The following is a 15,932-nucleotide window of genomic DNA, read 5'->3' on the forward strand; positions in this document are numbered from 1 at the left end:
GACATATGTAAGGATGTAGAGGCTTATCTCAGTAGGGGTAAGATAGATACTGCCTACAGGAAAATTAAAGAGACCTTTGGAGAAAGGAGAACCACTTGCATGAATATCAAGAGCTTTGATAGAAAACCAGTCCTAAGCAAAGAAGGGAAAGCAGAAAGGTGGAAGGAGTATATAGAGCGTCTATACAAGGGCGATGTACTTGAGGACAATATTATGGAAATGGAAGAGGATGTAGATGAAGATGAAATGGGAGATGTGATACTGCATGAAGAGTTTGACAGAGCACTGAAAGACATGAGTCAAAACAAGGCCCCCAGAGTAGACAACATTCCATTAGACTACTGACAGCCTTGGGAGAGCCAGTCCTGACTAAACTCTACCATCTGGTGAGCAAGATGTATGAGACAGGCGAAATACCCTCAGACTTCAAGAAGAATATAATAACTCCAATCCCAAAGTAAGCAGGTGTTGACAGATGCAAAAATTACCAAACTATCAGTTTAGTAAGTCACAGCTGCAAAATACTAATGCGAATTCTTTACAGACGAATGGAAAAACTGGTAGAAGCCGACCTCGGGGAAGATCAGTTTGGATTCCGTAGAAATGTTGGAACAAGTGAGGCAATTACTCACCCTACGACTTATCTTAGAAGAAAGATTAAGGAAAGACAAACCTATGTTTCTAGCATTTGTAGACTTAGATAAAGCTTTTGACAATGTTGATTGGAATACTCTATTTCAAATTCTGAAGGTGGTAGGGGTAAAATACAGGGAGCGAAAGGCTATTTACAATTTGTACAGAAACCAGATGGCAGTTATAAGAGTCAAGGGGTATGAAAGGGAAGCAGTGGTTGGGAAGGGAGTGAGACAGGGTTGTTGCCTATCCCCGATGTTATTCAATCTGTATATTGAGCAAGCAAAAAAAGAAACAAAAGAAAAGTTCGGAGTAGGTATTAAAATCCATGGAGAAGAAATAAAAACTTTGAGGTTTGCCGATGATATTGTAATTCTGTCAGAGACAGCAAAGGACTTGGAAGAGCAGTTGAACGGAATGGACAGTGTCTTGAAAGGAAGATATAAGATGAACATCAACAAAAGCAAAACGAGGATAATGGAATGTAGTCGAATTAAGTCGAGTGGTGCTGAGGGAATTAGATTAGAAAATGAGACACTTAAAGTAGTAAAAGAGTTTTGCTATTTGGGGAGCAAATTAACTGATGATGGTCAAAGTAGAGAGGATATAAAATGTAGATTGGCAATGGCAAGGAAAGCGTTTCTGAGGAAGAAAAATTTGTTAACATCGAGTATAGATTTAAGTGTCAGGAAGTCATTTCTGAAAGTATTTGTATGGAGTGTAGCCATGTATGGAAGTGAAACGTGGATGATAAATTGTTTAGACAAGAAGAGTATAGAAGCTTTCGAAATGTGGTGCTACAGAAGAATGCTGAAGATTAGATGGGTAGATCACATAACTAATGAGGAGGTATTGAACAGAATTGGGGAGAAGAGGAGCTTGTGGCACAACTTGACTAGAAGAAGGGATCGGTTGGTAGGACATGTTCTGAGACATCAAGGGATCACCAATTTAGTATTGGAGGGCAGCGTGGAGGGTAAAAATCGTAGAGGGAGACCAAGAGATGAATTTACTAAGCAGATTCAGAAGTATGTAGGCTGCAGTAGATACTGGGAGATGAAGAAGCTTGCACAGGATAGAGTAGCATGGAGAGCTGCATCAAACCAGTCTCAGGACTGAAGACCACAACAACAACAACAACAATTCAAAGTTATGTTGTTTGGACTGTGTAACACTCCAGCCATCTTCAAACTTCTGTGGGCAACCTTCTCCCACACGTTATATGGACACTGTGTCATTGCTGTCTGTATGACATTGTCATATTTTTAAAAACATTTAAAGAAATGTGTTCAGATAGCAGGCCTCTGCTTGAATCTAAAGAAGTTCTTGGTCACTGCCCAACAAATAAAAATCTCGGGGAATCTTGTGAATTCTAAAGGTGTTTGTTCTGATCCAAAGGAAATGAGATCATTCACAAATTTTCTGACTCTTTGGCATAAATGCGATGTGAGGAGCTTTGTCAGAACATGCTCACACTAGTAGGGATACATAAAGGACTTCTGTACCAAGGCACATCCCCTGCAAGAACTATTGCATCTTTCCTTGTCGTTATGAAGGTACTAACACCTTCTCCAATCCTAGCATTGTATGGCAAGAATTCTGATACAGAACATGACTCCAGTACTAGTCAAATTTTGTGTGCTTTGTGTAAGAGTAAGTGTGACTCTGAACATGACTTATACTTCATCATTGGGCCTAAAATGTGGTTTCTATTACACTATCAAACCCCAACCCCCTCCTCCAGTGTGCTTACTGCATATAAACTGCCACCTGAGTAATCACTTCCTGTATTTAGTGAACACCTAGCCAATCCCTGCAATTCTCTACCAACAACAGAGGTCAGGAAATGTGCATTTGAGACAATTGCAGAATAATTATTTGAGCTGACAGTTTTGGATGTATGGCACTCTGCAGCATCCATGTACTTAATAAACAACAATTTCCAAAACAATACATATAATCTGTTACCAATTATGTATTATTCAACCAGTGTTCATGACAAGACCATTATCAGGAATCTTAAACTGCCTCTAATTACATCCAAATTGGCATCATGTATACTGCCTTGGAACTGACAGGTGTTTTTGAAACTGTAATTGGTCCATTGTCTAAGTTTATAGTTTAGGCCATTGACTTGGATCCAAATGAGAGGACTTGAATCAGTTTTAAGAATTTGTTGTAAATGATGAGTTGTGCTCCCAAAATCAGTGGTCAGTTCTCACATTCAACTTCTATCTAAAGATTTTCAGCCCCATTTTTGTCCACCATTCATACTTGTATAAGAATGTATCAACCAGACCAGACACATTTGAAGGTGCAGAGGCTTCAAGGATCCCAGTAAAAGGCAGAGGCAACTGCCATAAAAGACTTCAACCCTGGTACAAAATATGAAATCAAGAAAATAAAAACAAGTACTGATGTATTTTAGTCAGTGTTTGATATTAATTAAATTTTCCAACTTTCCACAAGAACAAAAATGCAAGATAGTGGCTGAGCACTGACACTAAGCACAGCTGCGCAGCTTACAGGCAGATGACCAAAATACTGTAGTATATGTGTCCTGTATTATTATTATTATTCTATCTTTTCTCAGACGTTATGTCTGGTCAAAAATGGAAAGTGACGCGGACCTTGATCAAGCGTGACTTACTTTTAACTGTACAGTATATGTTACATTGCATTTAGGAACTTCCGGGAAATTGAACATGTATCAATAATTACAGATTTCTGTAGTTGTATACATATGTTTGGATGTAGCTGTATTGCGTTGATCTACTGGTGGATATTGTGTGGTATGACTCCTGTAGTTGATAGTATAATTGGTATAATGTCAACTTTATCCTGATGCCACATGTCCTTGACTTCCTCAGCCAGTTGGATGTATTTTTCAATTTTTTCTCCTGTTTTCTTTTGTATATTTGTTGTATTGGGTATGGATATTTCGATTAGTTGTGTTAATTTTTTCTTTTTATTGGTAAGTATGATGTCAGGTTTGTTATGTGGTGTTGTTTTATCTGTTATAATGGTTCTGCTCCAGTATAATTTGTATTCATCAATCTCCAGTACATTTTGTGGTGCATACTTGTATGTGGGAACGTGTTGTTTTATAAGTTTATGTTGTAAGGCAAGCTGTTGATGTATTATTTTTGCTACATTGTCATGTCTTCTGGGGTATTCTGTATTTGCTAGTATTGTACATCCGCTTGTGATGTGATCTACTGTTTCTATTTGTTGTTTGCAAGGTCTGCATTTATCTATTGTGGTACTGGGATCTTTAATAATATGCTTGCTGTAATATCTGGTGTTTATTGTTTGATCCTGTATTGCAATCATGAATCCTTCCGTCTCACTGTATATATTGCATTTTCTTAGCCGTGTGTTGGTTGCGTCTTGATCGATGTGTGGCTGTGTTAGATGATACGGGTGCTTGCCATGTAGTGTTTTCTTTTTCCAATTTACTTTCTTCATATCTGTTGATGTTACGTGATCTAAAGGGTTGTAGAAGTGGTTATGAAATTGCAGTGGTGTAGCCGATGTATTTATATGAGTGATTGATTTGTGTATTTTGCTAGTTTCTGCGCATTCTAGAAAGAATTTTCTTAAATTTTCTACCTGTCCATAATGTAGGTTTTTTATGTCAATAAATCCCCTTCCACCTTCCTTTCTGCTTAATGTGAATCTTTCTGTTGCTGAATGTATGTGATGTATTCTGTATTTGTGGCATTGTGATCGTTTAAGTGTATTGAGTGCTTCTAGGTCTGTGTTACTCCACTTCACTACTCCAAATGAGTAGGTCAATATTGGTATAGCGTAAGTATTTATAGCTTTTGACTTGTTTCTTGCTGTCAATTCTGTTTTCAGTATTTTTGTTAGTCTTTGTCTATATTTTTCTTTTAGTTCTTCTTTAATATTTGTATTGTTGTTGTTGTTGTGGTCTTCAGTCCTGAGACTGGTTTGATGCAGCTCTCCATGCTACTCTATCCTGTGCAAGCTTCTTCATCTCCCAGTACCTACTGCAACCTACATCCTTCTGAATCTGCTTAGTGTATTCATCTCTTGGTCTCCCTCTATGATTTTTACCCTCCACGCTGCCCTCCAGTACTAAACTGGTGATCCCTTGATGCCTCAAAACATGTCCTACCAACCGATCCCTTCTTCTAGTCAAGTTGTGCCACAAACTTCTATTCTCCCCAATCCTATTCAACACCTCCTCATTAGTTATGTGATCTACCCATCTAATCTTCAGCATTCTTCTGTAGCACCACATTTCGAAAGCTTCTATTCTCTTCTTGTCCAAACTATTTATCGTCCATGTTTCACTTCCATACAAGGCTACACTCCATACAAATACTTTCAGAAACGACGTCCTGACACTTAAATCAATACTCGATGTTAACAAATTTCTCTTCTTCAGAAACGCAATCCTTGGCATTGCCAGTCTACATTTTATATCCTCTCTACTTCGACCATCATCAGTTATTTTACTCCCTAAATAGCAAAACTCCTTTACTACTTTAAGTGTCTCATTTTCTAATCTAATTCCCTCAGCATCACCCGATTTAATTTGACTACATTCCATTATCCTCGTTTTGCTTTTGTTGATGTTCATCTTATATCTTCCTTTCAAGACACTGTCCATTCCGTTCAACTGCTCTTCCAAGTCCTTTGCTGTCTCTGACAGAATTACAATGTCATCGGCAAACCTCAAAGTTTATACTTCTTCTCCATGAATTTTAATACCTACTCCAAATTTTTCTTTTGCTTCCTTTACTGCTTGCTCAATATACAGATAGAATAACATCGGGGAGAGGCTACAACCCTGTCTCACTCCTTTCCCAACCACTGCTTCCCTTTCATGCCCCTCGACTCTTATAACTGCCATCTGGTTTCTGTACAAATTGTAAATAGCCTTTCGTTCCCTGTATTTTACCCCTACCACCTTCAGAATTTGAAAGAGAGTATTCCAGTTAACATTGTCAAAAGCTTTATCTAAGTCTACAAATGCTAGAAACGTAGGTTTGCCTTTTCTTAATCTTTCTTCTAAGATAAGTCGTAAGGTTAGTATTGCCTCACATGTTCCAACATTTCTACAGAATCCAAACTGATATTTGTATTATCTATTCCTATTTTTTGTCTGTATCCTAGATATTTATGGGCATCTGTTTTTTCCATTGTTTCTATGCAGTCGCTGTGGTTATCCATTATGTAATCTTCTTGTTTAGTGTGTTTTCCCTTGACTATGCTATTTTTCTTACATTTGTCTGTTCCAAAAGCCATATTTATATCATTTCTGAATACTTCTGTTATCTTTAGTAATTGGTTGAGTTGTTGATTTGTTGCTGCCAGTAGTTTTAGATCATCCATGTACAACAAATGTGTGATTTTGTGTGGGTATCTTCCAGTAATATTGTATCCATAATTTGTATTATTTAGCATGTTGGATAGTGGGTTCAGAGCAAGACAGAACCAGAAAGGACTTAATGAGTCTCCTTGGTATATTCCACGCTTAATCTGTACTGGCTGTGATGTGACATTATTTGAATTTGTTTGGATATTAAGTGTGGTTTTCCAATTTTTCATTACTATGTTTAGGAACTGTATCAATTTAGGATCTACTTTGTATATTTCCAATATTTGTAGTAACCATGAGTGGAGTACACTATCAAAAGCTTTTTGGTAATCAATGTATGCGTAGTGTAGCGACCTTTGTTTAGTTTTAGCTTGATATGTCACCTCTGCATCTATTATCAGTTGCTCTTTACATCCTCGTGCTCCTTTGCAACAACCTTTTTGTTCTTCATTTATAATTTTGTTCTGTGTTGTATGTGTCAATAATTTCTGTGTAATGACTGAAGTTAATATTTTGTAGATTGTTGGTAGGCATGTTATGGGGCGATATTTAGCTGGGTTTGCTGTGTCTGCTTGATCTTTAGGTTTCAGATAAGTTATTCCATGTGTAAGTGTATCAGGGAATGTGTATGGGTCTGCAATGTAACTGTTAAATAATTTAGTTAGATGTGAATTTTCCAGGGGCTTTCCAATTGTGAGTAGAATTAATTGCTTGGGTGACTTCATGTTCCAAAATTATCACTTCAGGCATTTGTGGTATCAACTTGTATGTGTCTGTTTTTGCTTGTATCCGCCATGCATGCCTGTTATGTTGTACCGGGTTTGACCATATGTTGCTCCAGAAGTGTTCCATTTCTGTTATGTTTGGTGGATTGTCTATTTTAATGTGTGTGTTATCTATTGTCTGGTATAATTTCTTTTGGTTTGTGTTGAATGTTTGGTTTTGTTTCCTTCTATTTTCACTTTTTTTGTATCTTCTAAGTCGTTTGGCCAATGTTTGTAATTTCTGCTTCTTTTCATCTAATTGCTCTATCGCTACTTGTTGTGAGATTTTACCTAACCTTTTTCGTTTTTTTTCTGACATTTCATTTCTTATAAATTGTGTTAGCTGTCCGATGTCTTTTCTCAGTTTTTCTATTCTGATCTGTAGCCTGTAATGCCATGCTGGTTTTGTGGGTTTCTTCTGTGTGTTGGTTGGTTCTGATCTCTGCCTAGTGTGTATATTTAGTGTAGTGAGTGCTCCTATATAAACCAGTAGTTGTAACCCTTCCATAGTTGTGTTTTCATTTATTTTGTTGTGTATGATTGTGTTGATAGTTTTTATTGTTGTTTCGACTTGTGGGTTATTTGGCGGTCTATGCAAGAATGGTCTAATGTCTGTATTTGTGTCTTTGTTTTCTATATATGTCAGCTGAAATTTTTCTTCTGTATCTAACATGTGTCTCACTTCGTGTTCTATTTGTGCTTGTTCTGGTGGCTGTCTTAAGATTTTGTTTTCCTCTGATTGTTTAATTGATGCATGTTGTTCTTTGTTTGTTTGCTCTGGGATGTTTGAGTCCATTACTGTACTTTCTTCTTCTTCTGCTTGCACATTATTTTGTTCCAGTATTTGTTGTACTTGTTGTTTGATGTTTTCTAATTCTGACTGGGGTATCCTGTTATTTTTTATTATTACACGGATCTGATCAGCTAGTCATTGTTCTGTTAAAAATTTTAATTCTGGGTATCTGGTAATAAATGTTGTGTATACTTGTGATCTGTATCCAGTTGTGTTGGTTCCTAGGTTTGTTGCTTGGTAATAACAGAACATGAGGTGTCGATTAACTTCATCTGACCATCTCATTCTCTGTCTTTGTTTTCCTTCTAGGGTGGTTGCAGGAAGCATATCCTGGAAAACACCTCTATTTGGATTTAAATCATTTTCCAGTTGGCTAGCAGTGTCGTTACCATTGTGGGCGGGCATAGGGTTCAAGTGTCGTCCCCGACCATGATGGCACTTGTCCGAGGCTTCTTTAGTTCTGTCCTGAACCAACTCATCACACTAAAAGGGGGGTTAGCCCTATTAGTGGTTTGTTCTTTTCATCGCCTTTTACGACTGGCAGAACATACCGGAGGCCTATTCTTTTCCCGGGCCTCCACATTTATTATTATTATTATTATTTCTTTACTTTCTCAGACATTAAGTCTGGTTAAAAATGGAAAGTGAAGCGGACCCTGATCAAGCGTCACTTCCTTTTAACTGTACGCTATATTTAATATTGCATTTAGGAACTTTCGGGTAATTGATTAGTTGTGTTAATTTCTTCTTTTAATTGGTGAGTATGATGTCAGGTTTGTTATGTGGTGTTGTTTTATCTGTTATAATGGTTCTGCTCCAGTATAATTTGTATTCATCATTCTCCAGTACATTTTGTGGTGCATACTTGTATGTGGGAACGTGTTGTTTTATAAGTTTATGTTGTAAGGCAAGCTGTTGATGTATTATTTTTGCTACATTGTCATGTATCAATAATTACAGATTTCTGTAGTTGTATATATAAGTTTGGATGTAGCTGTATTGCGTTGATCTACTGGTGGATATTGTGTGGTATGACTCCTGTCATTGATAGTATAATTGGTATAATGTCAACTTTATCCTGATGCCACATGTCCTTGACTTCCTCAGCCAGTTGGATGTATTTTTCAATTTTTTCTCCTGTTTTCTTTTGTATATTTGTTGTATTGGGTATGGATATTTCGATTAGTTGTGTTAATTTCTTCTTTTTATTGGTGACTATGATGTCAGGTTTGTTATGTGGTGTTGTTTTATCTGTTATAATGGTTCTGCTCCAGTATAATTTGTATTCATCATTCTCCAGTACATTTTGTGGTGCATACTTGTATGTGGGAACGTGTTGTTTTATAAGTTTATGTTGTAAGGCAAGCTGTTGATGTATTATTTTTGCTACATTGTCATGTCTTCTGGGGTATTCTGTATTTGCTAGTATTGTACATCCGCTTGTGATGTGATCTACTGTTTCTATTTGTTGTTTGCAAAGTCTGCATTTATCTGTTGTGGTATTGGGATCTTTAATAATATGCTTGCTGTAATATCTGGTGTTTATTGTTTGATCCTGTATTGCAATCATGAATCCTTCTGTCTCACTGTATATATTGCCTTTTCTTAGCCATGTGTTTGATGCGTCTTGATCGATGTGTGGCTGTGTTAGGTGATACGGGTGCTTGCCATGTAGTGCCTTCCCCTTCCAATTTACTTTCTTCATATCTGTTGATGTTATGTGATCTAAAGGGTTGTAGAAGTGGTTATGAAATTGCAGTGGTGTAGCTGATGTATTTATATGAGTGATTGCTTTGTGTATTTTGCTAGTTTCGGCTCGTTCTAGAAAGAATTTTCTTAAATTGTCTACCTGTCCATAATGTAGGTTTTTTATGTCAATGAATCCCCTTCCTCCTTCCTTTCTGCTTAATGTGAATCTTTCTGTTGCTGAATGTATGTGATGTATTCTATATTTGTGGCATTGTGAACATGTAAGTGTATTGAGTGCTTCTAGGTCTGTGGTACTCCATTTCACTACTCCAAATGAGTAGGTCAATATTGGTATAGCGTAAGTATTTATAGCTTTTGTCTTGTTTCTTGCTGTCAATTCTGTTTTCAGTATTTTTGTTAGTCTTTGTCTATAATTTTCTTTTAGTTCTTCTTTAAAATTTGTATTATCTATTCCTATTTTTTGTCTGTATCCTAGGTATTTATAGGCATCTGTTTTTTCCATCGCTTCTATGGAGTCACTGTGGTTATTCAATATGTAATCTTCTTGTTTAGTGTGTTTTCCCTTGACTATGCTATTTTTCTTACATTTGTTTGTTCCAAAAGCCATATTTATATCATTGCTGAATACTTCTGTTATCTTTAATAATTGGTTGAGTTGCTGATTGGTTCCTGCCAGTAGTTTTAGATCATCCATGTATAGCAAATGTGTGATTTTGTGTGGGTATGTTCCAGTAATATTGTATCCATAATTTGTATTATTTAGCATGTTGGATAGTGGGTTCAGAGCACGACAGAACCAGAAAGGACTTAATGAGTCTCCTTGGTATATTCCACGCTTATCTGTATTGGCTGTGATGTGATATTATCTGAATTTGTTTGGATATTAAGTGTGGTTTTCCAGTTTTTCATTACTATGTTTAGAAACTGTATCAATTTAGGATCTACTTTGTATATTTCCAATATCTGTAGTAGCCATGAGTGGGGTACACTATCAAAAGCTTTTTGGTAATCAATGTATGCGTAGTGTAGCGACCTTTGTTTAGTTTTAGCTTGATATGTCACCTCTGCATCTATTATCAGTTGCTCTTTACATCCTCGTGCTCCTTTGCAGCAGCCTTTTTGTTCTTCATTTATAATTTTGTTCTGTGTTGTATGTGTCATTAATTTCTGTGTAATGACTGAAGTTAATATTTTGTAGATTGTTGGTAGGCATGTTATGGGGCGATATTTAGCTGGGTTTGCTGTGTCTGCTTGATCTTCAGGTTTCAGATAAGTTATTCCACGTGTAAGTGTATCAGGGAATATGTATGGGTCTGCAATGTAACTGTTAAATAATTTATACATAATAGAGGGAAACATTCCACGTGGGAAAAATATATCTAAAAACAAAGATGATGTGACTTACCGAATGAAAGCGCTGGCAGGTCGATAGACACACAAACAGACACAAACACACACACAAAATTCAAGCTTTCGCAACAAACTGTTGCCTCATCAGGAAAGAGGGAAGGAGAGGGAAAGACAAAAGGATGTGGGTTTTAAGGGAGAGGATAAGGAGTCATTCCAATCCCGGGAGCGGAAAGACTTACCTTAGGGGGAAAAAAGGACAGGTATACACTCGCACACACACACATATCCATCCACCCATATACAGACACAAGCAGATAAAAGGAGACCACTCACCAAAAAGCAGAAGCATTTAGTTCTGGGTAGGCACACACAAAAAGTAGGAAACATGCTGCCTTTTTCAGGCTAGAGTAAAATACACACAGAAAAACAGATGCATATGCACACCTATACCTCTACATGGTGCCAACTGGACAAACTATGCCAGTGCTGCATTTTGGCATGTGGATTAGGTTTTGGAGAGGGTTGTGTAGGATGTGGTGGGTAATTGGAGAGAGAAGTGATAGACAAAGAGAGGGATTAATGGTGGGTGGCTAGTAGCTTGGAGGGAGGTGGCCAGCCAGATTGCCAGATAGGAACACGGGAGGGAAGGGTGGCAAATGCAAGGGCTTGGTATGTGATGCATGGTTCCCAGGGCCGGTAGGGGGTGGTGTGCACTGAAGATGATGTGGAGACACGAATTTGGAGGGTGTGACAGGATGGAGTAAGGGTAACTATTGGGTGGAGGATGTGATGACAGTAGGTTACAGGAGATTGAGCCCTGGATATCCTCTGCTGCCATAATTATACTGCCCTCAATCTCCAGTAACCTACTTCCCTACATCCTCCACCCAACAGTTTTTCTTTCTTCTGTCCTGCCATCCTCCCCAATTTATGTCCCCACATCACCTTCAGCATGCACTGCACTACACAGGCTCCAGCAACCATGCATCCTACACCTAACCCATGTACTTGCCATCCCTCCCTCCTACATACCTAGCTGGCAAACTGGCTCCTCCCTTCTAGCCACTAGTCACTCATCCCAGTCCCTCTTCCTTTCTCCCATCTTTTTCTCCCTCTACTCACCCCATCCAGCACAGTCCCCACCACAACCTTGTCCACCTGCCAAAAGGCAGCACTGGCACTGTTCATCTAGCCAGCACCATGTATGGACATAGTCATACGTGTGTGTGTGTGCGTTTGTGTGTGTGTGTGTGTGTGTGTGTGTGTGTGTGTGTGTGTGTGTGTGTGTGTGTGTGTGTGTGTGTGTAGATTTCCCTAAAAGTTATCAAGTTTCTTCCTTTTTGTATGTGTCTATCAAATAATTATTGGTTACTAGCTTTCCCCCTTCCTTGAGCCTATGAATTGTCCTTAAGAAAGAAATTTTTTTCTTTAAGGTCCACCTGTACAATCAAAATGCAATGAGTGCAATTGCCAACACAGCACTGTCTGTGCAACTGAATCATATAGATCCAGGAAGTAGAGCAACTATTGAACTTGGAAAACCTCAGCCTACTGCATGGAAACTACCTTTCCGTCTGGCTGATCTCAATTTCTTTGATACATCATTCATGTGTGATCCAGCTGCCCCAATGAGGTATGTAAATTATCAGTAGTTAGATACATGAGTTGCTGTAGTCTGTGTTTGTGGCACAAAATCAATTAATGATTTAAGTGTGACAACCACTACTAGGTTCGAAATTTGAATAACATGTGGTGTAATGAGGGCTTGGTAAAAAGTAATGCCTCCAAATTTTTTATGTGTATTTGGGAAGAACACACTTCAAATCCCTGTTGAGACATCTTATTTAAGATTCAGACATATTTTTCAAAATAACATCAACTGAATACTAGGATGCTTGTGTTTAAATAGACCATGGTTCATGGCCTGTCTGATGCATCTCCAGTTCACTTTATGCTTGTTCTTTAATAACAGTGTTGGTTTTGTGTGTTTTAAGCCCTAATCTTTCTTCTTTGAATAGGTGACGTGATGGAGGAAGGGGAACTGTTAGGTGGAGGATATGAGGACAGCACATTATAGGAGATTGAGTCCTGAACATCCTTTGCTGTCATAATTGTCCTAGCCCCAATCTCCATTAATCCACTGCCTCCACACTCTCCTCCCAACGGTTTTCCCTTCATCTGCCCTGTTACCACTTCCAATTAATGTTTTCTTGTCACCTTCAGCATGCGCTGCACTCCACTGGCTTTGGCAACTGTGCGTCATATGCTTAGCCCATGTACCTGCCTCCCCTCTGTCCAGTATTTCTAGTCAGCAAAGTGACTACCTCCCTCCCAGTAGCTAGCTGCTCAATCCCTCTCTCTGCCTCCCACCTCTCTGTCCTGCTATCCACCCCACCCACCACAAACCCCACCACAACATAGCCCACGTGGTAAAGACAGCACTGGCTGGCACCATGTAGGCTTTTTAAATAAAACAAGTCTTATTAACATTCTATATCTTCATGCTTTGTGTCTACACATCTGCAGCCGTCTGCCACTAGCATGATCCAAACAGTAATGTGTAACATGGTGGTGTATAACATAGCTATATCAGTGCATGAGAAACAGCAGGCTGTAATCTAGTTTCAAATTCAAAGCATTCATTCTCACATGGAGTCAGCATCACAGTGCCAGACTACACATGATTGCCGTGAAATCTGCAAAAATCCAACATCATGGTTTCATTGTCATCAATTATCTTCCATATAGTCCCAACTTGGTCTCATCCGATTTTCATCTGTTTCCAAAACTTAAAGAACACCTTTGATGACTTCTCTTTGATAGTGATGAAGCATTGCAGACAGAGGTGAGGTTGTGGCTCTGTAAACAAGGTCAAACATTCTACAGTGACAGTATCAACAAACTGGTATCTCAGAGGCTGAAATGTGTTGAGAAATAAATATGTAGACATGAAGATTAAAGATGTGGAATGCTAATAATGTTCATTTTCTTTAAAAAGCTTAAGACTCTTCACATAAAAAAATTCAGAGGCATTACATTTCAGTATGCTCTCACAATACTATCAAATTTTCTTCAGTGACAAATCAATTAAAATGAAACACTTTTTCTACAAGAAAAATAAATTGTTCCAAAGACATATAAGATCCAAGCTGCTAAATAATTATACTTAGTGACCAACTTATGCATGTTGTTTTTTTGTACTCACATTTCTAGCACAAGAAATTTTTATTAATAATATTGTCAGTGTACAGGGGATGCACACTCAGCTATCAAAATTAATTTTCTATGTGTACAATTTAAAAACCTTAATTAGTAAATAATGTCTACCATTTCTTTAATACGTTTGCCCTCATTCACTTTGCTGCATTGACTTTTCAGATATATGTGTATATATGTGTGGGAAAGGGTGAAGAGGGAGGCTGTTCTTCAGCTGTACAAACACAATTTCTTTGGCTGAAGAAAGAAGCCAGAAAAAGTACAAGCTTTGCACACATAGAATAATATTAACCACATGCCAAATAACTAAACACATTAACAATATCTCCCCTTTATATCAAATTACATCTTCTTACCATAAAAACGTAAGTACAGCATTTATTTGAAAGACAAACTGTTGATGACAGTAAATTATGAATAAAAACAATATTTTCAAAGAAGGAAGATTAGGGCTTAAAACTCTCATCACCAATATTGTTATTAAAGAAGGAGTACAAAGTAAACTGCAGTTGGACAAGACAGGATTTCAGCCATGGTCTCTCTAAAATCAAGCATCACAACAGTAAGCTGATGTTACTTAGAAAAACTGTCTAAAATTTAAATTAAGATGTCTCAACAGAGATTTGAAATGTTTCTTGCCAAATACAAATACAATTGCTTAATTGATTTGCTACTTCACTAGGTAAGCGTATAAAGATACATGACTGATTAAGTGTATGCATAGCAAATGTAAAGTGTATGTATAGCAAATATGGAATGACAATTTGATAAAGAACTCATCTAACAAAATGAAAACTAAGTGGAGAGCTATAAAGAAAGAAACTTGTAATGAAAGAAAAAGAATGTACCACTAAAACAATAGGGCTCAAAAGTCACAGACCCAAAATCTATCATGACATAATTCAATGAATATTTTAGTCCACTAGCTGAAGACCTCATTCTAGTAAACTGTAAAGGACCAGTCCCAAGATTCTCCAGCAAATCAGTGATTGTGGACACCTCTATATATGTTTATGAAACAAATCCCAATGATATTAAAAGTAAAATTGAATCATTAAGCAATAAAATGTCAAGTGACCTTGTTGAAGTACCTGATTTCATATTAAAAGCATGAGCTCATCACATAGCAAAACTGTTGGCACAAATTTTCAAAATCTCTCTAGAAACTGGTGTCTTTCCAGATGTTCTCGAAATAGCAAAAGTTTGACTGCTACAGACAGCATTTTGTTAATTCTTAGACTGTGCTTTAAAATCCCTTGACCAACATAAATTAGCTGCAGGTATTTTTCTAGATCTGTCAAATTCCGTTGATGTCCTAGACCATAACAGTCTGCTTTAAAAAATTAGAAAGATGAGGAGTAAGAGCTGTAGCACATAGCTGGATGTGTTCATGCCCAAATAATTGAGGGCAGAAGGTATCACTTCGGTATGAATTCAACACTAAGAACAAAACAAGAAACAACTCCTTCCTTTCTAGTGAATTACCAATAAAATATGATGTACTGCATTGCTCAGTCTTACGTCCACTACTCTTCTTGATCTACGTGCATTATTTTGTTGAATATCTGGTCCCAAAAAAAACTATCCTATTTGCCAATGACACCAGGATATTGCCTACTGGATCTAGCCAAGAAGCCTTGCAGTCAACAGCAGGAAGTTCTATGAAAAGATTTCCTGAGTGGTTCACAATAAAGAAAGTCATTTTAAATATTGAAAAACTGTGTGCCAAGTTGCAGTTATTTCCTCCATCCAATCAAATGTCTACTCAAGCACGATTAAAAAATTAGCCCCTATAAAATGTAAATGTCACAAAATTTTTGGGTTTGTGGCTTCAGAAAGACTTAAAGTGGGACACACACATAAACAACTTGTCTAGGAAACTCTCATCTGCGTACTGTGGTTTAAGAACATTAAAGTCTGCAACAAGCAAAACAACAGTACTGCAGGCATATTATGCACATTTCCACTCACTGCTTCGATAGGGATTCATTTTCTGGGGACACTCAACACACAACTTAAAGGTTTTAGAACACAAAAAAGAGTTCTAAGAATAATTTGTGGCCTTAGAAAAAGGAAGTCCTGTAAATCTCATTTTACTGAGCTTGTTGATCCAAAT

At 37.5% G+C, this 15,932-nt stretch overlaps 1 protein-coding gene across 3 annotated transcripts in view; it reads left to right on the top strand.

The window, feature by feature from the left end:
• Positions 1 to 15,932, top strand: part of LOC126237274 (neither inactivation nor afterpotential protein C) — a 383,219-nt gene that overhangs the window by 324,570 nt on the left and 42,717 nt on the right. For all 3 annotated transcript variants that reach the window (XM_049947204.1, XM_049947206.1, XM_049947205.1), the window contains exon 23: positions 12,034 to 12,233. In XM_049947204.1, coding sequence (XP_049803161.1) covers positions 12,034 to 12,233 — 200 coding nt within the window. The remainder of the gene's footprint in view (positions 1 to 12,033; positions 12,234 to 15,932) is intronic.

This window comes from Schistocerca nitens, chromosome 2 (assembly GCF_023898315.1).
Source record: "Schistocerca nitens isolate TAMUIC-IGC-003100 chromosome 2, iqSchNite1.1, whole genome shotgun sequence".
NCBI lineage: Eukaryota > Metazoa > Arthropoda > Insecta > Orthoptera > Acrididae > Schistocerca > Schistocerca nitens.